This window comes from Canis aureus, chromosome 11 (assembly GCF_053574225.1).
Source record: "Canis aureus isolate CA01 chromosome 11, VMU_Caureus_v.1.0, whole genome shotgun sequence".
Classification (NCBI taxonomy): Eukaryota; Metazoa; Chordata; class Mammalia; order Carnivora; family Canidae; genus Canis; species Canis aureus.
In genome coordinates this window covers 71512183-71516476 of record NC_135621.1, presented here as the reverse complement: position 1 = coordinate 71516476, position 4294 = coordinate 71512183, and the positions used below count along the sequence as shown (strand labels likewise).

At 66.1% G+C, this 4294-nt stretch overlaps 1 protein-coding gene across 1 annotated transcript; it reads left to right on the top strand.

Moving 5' to 3' along the window:
• Positions 1 to 372: 372 nt before the first annotated feature.
• On the top strand, positions 373 to 1736 carry ASPRV1 (aspartic peptidase retroviral like 1). The gene has a single exon (XM_077913226.1). It carries the CDS (start codon positions 388 to 390, stop codon positions 1165 to 1167), a length of 780 nt encoding a protein of 259 aa, XP_077769352.1. The 5' UTR covers positions 373 to 387; the 3' UTR covers positions 1168 to 1736.
• Positions 1737 to 4294: the final 2558 nt, after the last annotated feature.

The window sequence follows — 4294 nt, the reverse complement described above, 5'->3', positions numbered from 1 at the left end:
CGCTCCGGCCTCGGCCTCGGCCCCACCGCAGCGGCTCCCCGCAGAGGCCCCGACGGCAGCCGCGCTCCGCAGAGGCCCAGGCCCCCCGCGCCTGCACCTGCGCCCTCTGCACCTGCACCTGCACCTGCCCCTGCGCCCTCCGCACCTGCACCTGCCCCCCGCGGCCCCCCGCGCCCCCGCACCTGCACCTGCACCCTCCACACCTGCACCTGCGCCCTCCGCACCTGCACCTGCACCTGCACCAGCGCCCTCCGCACCTGCACCTGCACCTGCCCCCGCGCCCCCCGCACCTGCCCCGCGCCCCGCAGCGTGATTGCGCCCGCACGGCTCTGCGGTCTGCTGTACGCGGCGTGCGTGGCCGCGGCACTGGCACAGGAGGGCAGCGCGATGGCGGGGACGGGGACGGGGACGGGGACGGGGACGGAGGCCGGGCCCCGGGGGCGCCGCGGGGAGCGCGCCTTCGTCCCGGAGCCCTTCGACGGGGAGGGCGTGGGCGCGCGCGCCTGGCTGCACCGCTTCGAGGCCATCGGTGACCTGAACGGCTGGGACCCCGCGGCCAGGCTGCGGCTCCTGCGGGGGTCCCTGCGGGGACGCGCCCTGCAGACCCTCCGCGCGCTCGGGCCCGAGGCCCAGGCCGACTACGCGGCGGTGAAGGCCGCCCTGCTGCAGGCCTCCGGGGGCCTCCCGCCCCGCGAGATCGTCTTCGCCAACAGCATGGGCAAGGGCTACTACCTCAAGGGCAAGATCGGGAAGGTGCCCGTGAGGTTCCTGGTGGACTCCGGGGCCCAGGTGTCCGTGGTCCACCCCAGCCTGTGGGAGGAGGTCACGGACGGCGACCTGGACACGCTGCGGCCCTTCGAGAACGTGGTCAAAGTGGCCAACGGGGCGGAGATGAAGATCCTGGGCATCTGGGACACGGTGGTGTCCCTGGGGAAGCTGAAGCTGAAGGCAGAGTTCCTGGTGGCCAACGCCAGCGCCGAGGAGGCCATCATCGGCACCGACGTGCTGCAGGACCACAACGCCGTCCTGGACTTCGAGCACCGCACCTGCACCCTGAAGGGGAAGAAGTTCCGCCTGCTGCCCGTCGGAGGGTCCCTGGAGGACGAGTTCGACCTGGAGCTCATAGAGGAGGAGCCGGCGGAGCCCGGGGCAGCTCCCTCCTACTGAGGGGCCCTCTCTGTGCTGCCCCCGAGCCCCCGAGCCCCCGAGGGAAGACACGCGCGGTGGATGGCGGAGGGCCTCCGGAACCACCTGCGCCTTCGCCCCGTCCTCCATCTGCAGGGGCCTTAATCTGTCCCTGGGGTGGGGGGGCTTCCATCCTAGGAGGCCCCGGTGGGGGAGAACCAGCTGTCCCGGAGGGAGGTTGAGTCCTCGTGGTGGCCAAGCCGCTGTTGGTGGCAATGATTGGAAGGTTCGGTTCCAAGAAGGCCAGAAAGGACTGCCTCCCCCAGAGGACGGGGTGTGTCTTCAGACCCCTGAGCTGTGGCTCCTCCACACCATGCTGTGCCCCGCTGGGCTGCGACCCGGCTGCAGGGTCCTGGCAAGTGAGACCCAGCTCCCGCAGGTGAGGCCCGCAGCTGCCCCGGGTCATGCCCCCTCCCCGTCGGGTCTTCCCACCCACCCACCTACCCGTATGGTGTAGTTTCCTTCTGTTGTTCGCTTTGAAGCTCATTGAACCTTACGCCAATAATTCCTTACTTCAAAAAAACAATAAAGATTGACTCATGGAAAAACTACGTAACGTGTTGATTGGGGATGAATGGAATGGATGTGAGAGGCTGGGTAAAACAGAATGTCAGAGGGAAGGAGGATCCAGGAGCTCCGGGGGCCCCTGGAGATGGAAGGGACTGTATAGTATCTTGGATCTTCTAAGATAGCCTCAAAGAGTTTTACCGATTTCTTCCCTGAGGCCTGTAATCATTTCAAGCTACGGCATTTCTGCACCCAAATTGCCTCTCATACCCCAGAACGAGCCATATGATACTTGTGCGGCGCTGACTGGGGATCGGTGAGTCACGGCCGTTGTAAGCAAGTGGGGAGGGTGCCTGCACCGGGTTCTTGCAGCCCCCCGGGACCGAGGCACACGGGGCCGTGGGCAGCCCAAGGGGGTCTGGAGGGCAAGTGGCCGTGAGGGCTCTGCTGTGGCGAGGACGGCCTCTCCCCGGAGGGCGTGGAGCCTGACACGGGAGAGCCGGTGGAGCCGGGAGGACCTTCCCAGATCTGGGAGGGGGGTGTTCGCCTTCTCAGGGTCTACCTCATATGTGCCTCCAGGTTCCTGCCTCTCCCCTTGGAACTCGGCAGGCCTGGGAATCTGGAAGCAGCTGGAAGGGATCTGCAGGGAGCCGGAGGGTGCAAAGCTCAGGAGCTTTTGATGGGAGGTGGGAAGGAAGGGATGTCTTCCTTTCATGAGGGGGGCTGAGCCTCTCCTGGAAGTTTCCACCTGAGCATCTCCAGGGGAGAGAGAACCAGCTGAGCGGGAGCCCGAGACAGGGGTGAGTGTTCGTCCTCGGCAGCCTCTGGGGCCGTGAGGCTGGTCCTCCTGCGCGGCTGCGAGCTCGGGCCCGGCTGTGATGCCCTGGACGCGGCCCAGGCCCGGCCCCCCAGCCCCCCGGTTGGCGCGGCCCAGCGGGCAGGTAGTCGGAATCGGCCTCGGCAGCCGGACCGCTTCTGGGCAGGTGAGGCCCGGGGGGCCGGAGCCCGGAGGACGCAGGAGGTGGGCTCCTTGGGCCTTGCAGGTCCCTGCTCCCGCTCCCGTTGGGCGTTCGGCTCCCAAGGAATGTGGCTTCTCCCCCAGGCCGAGCCCTCCCCCGAGGGGACAACCCCGCCCGCACCTCCCTGTGACCTATTTTCCTCCAGGTCCTTGGGATCCGAGGCCCTTGCTGGGCTGTAGGAGGGAGGGGGCGGCGGGAGGCGGCCGGGCCAGAATTCCAGGCCACGCCCGGGCTGTCCCCCGTGTGCGGTCACCGCAGGCTGCAGGGCCGGCCCTCCGTGGGCTGGAGCCGGCGCCGTGGGAGGCGGGAGGGGGGGTTACAGGTGCAGATGCGGGAAGGCGGAGTGGGGCGGCGGGGCGGCGGGGGCAGGTGGACAGCGCCCCGGGAACGGGCACGGGGGCTGCCCTGGAGGCACGGGCAGAGGAGGCTGCGGGCACGCGGCTGCCCGGTGGGGAGTGGGCGTGGGAGCCGTGCGCTCGCTTCGAGCCGTGTGCCAGGAGCGCTCTGCAGGCTCCGGGGCGCCGTGGGGCCGCAGAGGGTGCAGCTCAGAGGGCGCAGCCCTGGCGGGTGCTGTTCACACTCAGAGGGGCAGGGGAGGCACCAGTGTGCGGGGTATCGGGGTCGGGAGGGTCACCTGCGGAGGTCAGCTAGAGTCGGGTCTCCGGGTCCTACCGTGCAGCTGCCCGAGAGCCCGTCTACACCCCAGCTGAATTTTTCACCTCCCAGGGACCCAAAGGGGGATCCCCAGAGCAGCAGAAAAGCAGCATTGGTGTCACCTGGGGCTTGTTAGAAACGCAGACTCTCTATCCCCCCGCCCCCCCCCCCCACCTGGACCTGCACCAGAGCCTCCACTGGGGGAAAACAATCCCAACCACTGACCCGTGGTTCTCCTGCACGGGATGCTTGAAAAGCTCTGGCCAAGAGCCTTCTGATGCCTCCAGTTGCGGGGAAGCTCATGCCCCAAGGTCTCTGATTGTGACCAGCACGCCCTGGATGCTGTTCATTCCCCGGACGTTGCCGGATAATTCCTCGTGCCTTTGTCCCACAAACACTTATTTTATTTTTAAGCCTTTGTTGTGAACTAATTTTAGGCTACAGAAAAGTCGCAGGAGCACTACAAGAATTTCCATCCATGTTACCTAGTTTCCCCAAATGGCGACTTTTTTTTTTTTTTAAAGACTGTATTTAAAAAATAAAATAAAATAAAATAAAATAAAATAAAATAAAATAAAATAAAATAAAATAAAGATTGTATTTATTTGAGAGCGAGAGCAAGCACGTGTGCCCACCCCGGGGGCCGGGCAGGGGGAGGGGGAAGCGGGCTCCCCGCTGAGTGCAGAGCCCACCGCACCCACCCCGCGGCCCAGAGGTGGGGCCTGGGCAGAAGTCAAGTCGACGGTGAACCGACTGGGCCCCCCAGGCGCCCGGTCACCTCGACCAGCTGCCCTGGCTCCATCTCTCCCGGGGCTTCCTGCGTGCCTGTGAGCCGGGAGTGCCCGCGTGTGTGCGCTCCCCTCGGAAGCCTCCAGCGTTCAGATGATCCAACCGGGGAGCTCGCAGGTGCTCGGCCTCCTACCTGGCCC

What these genes read in the sequence shown, in the direction of transcription:
- ASPRV1 (XM_077913226.1), top strand. Translation starts at nt 388, where the DNA reads ATGGCGGGGACGGGGACGGGGACGGGGACGGGGACGGAGGCCGGGCCC.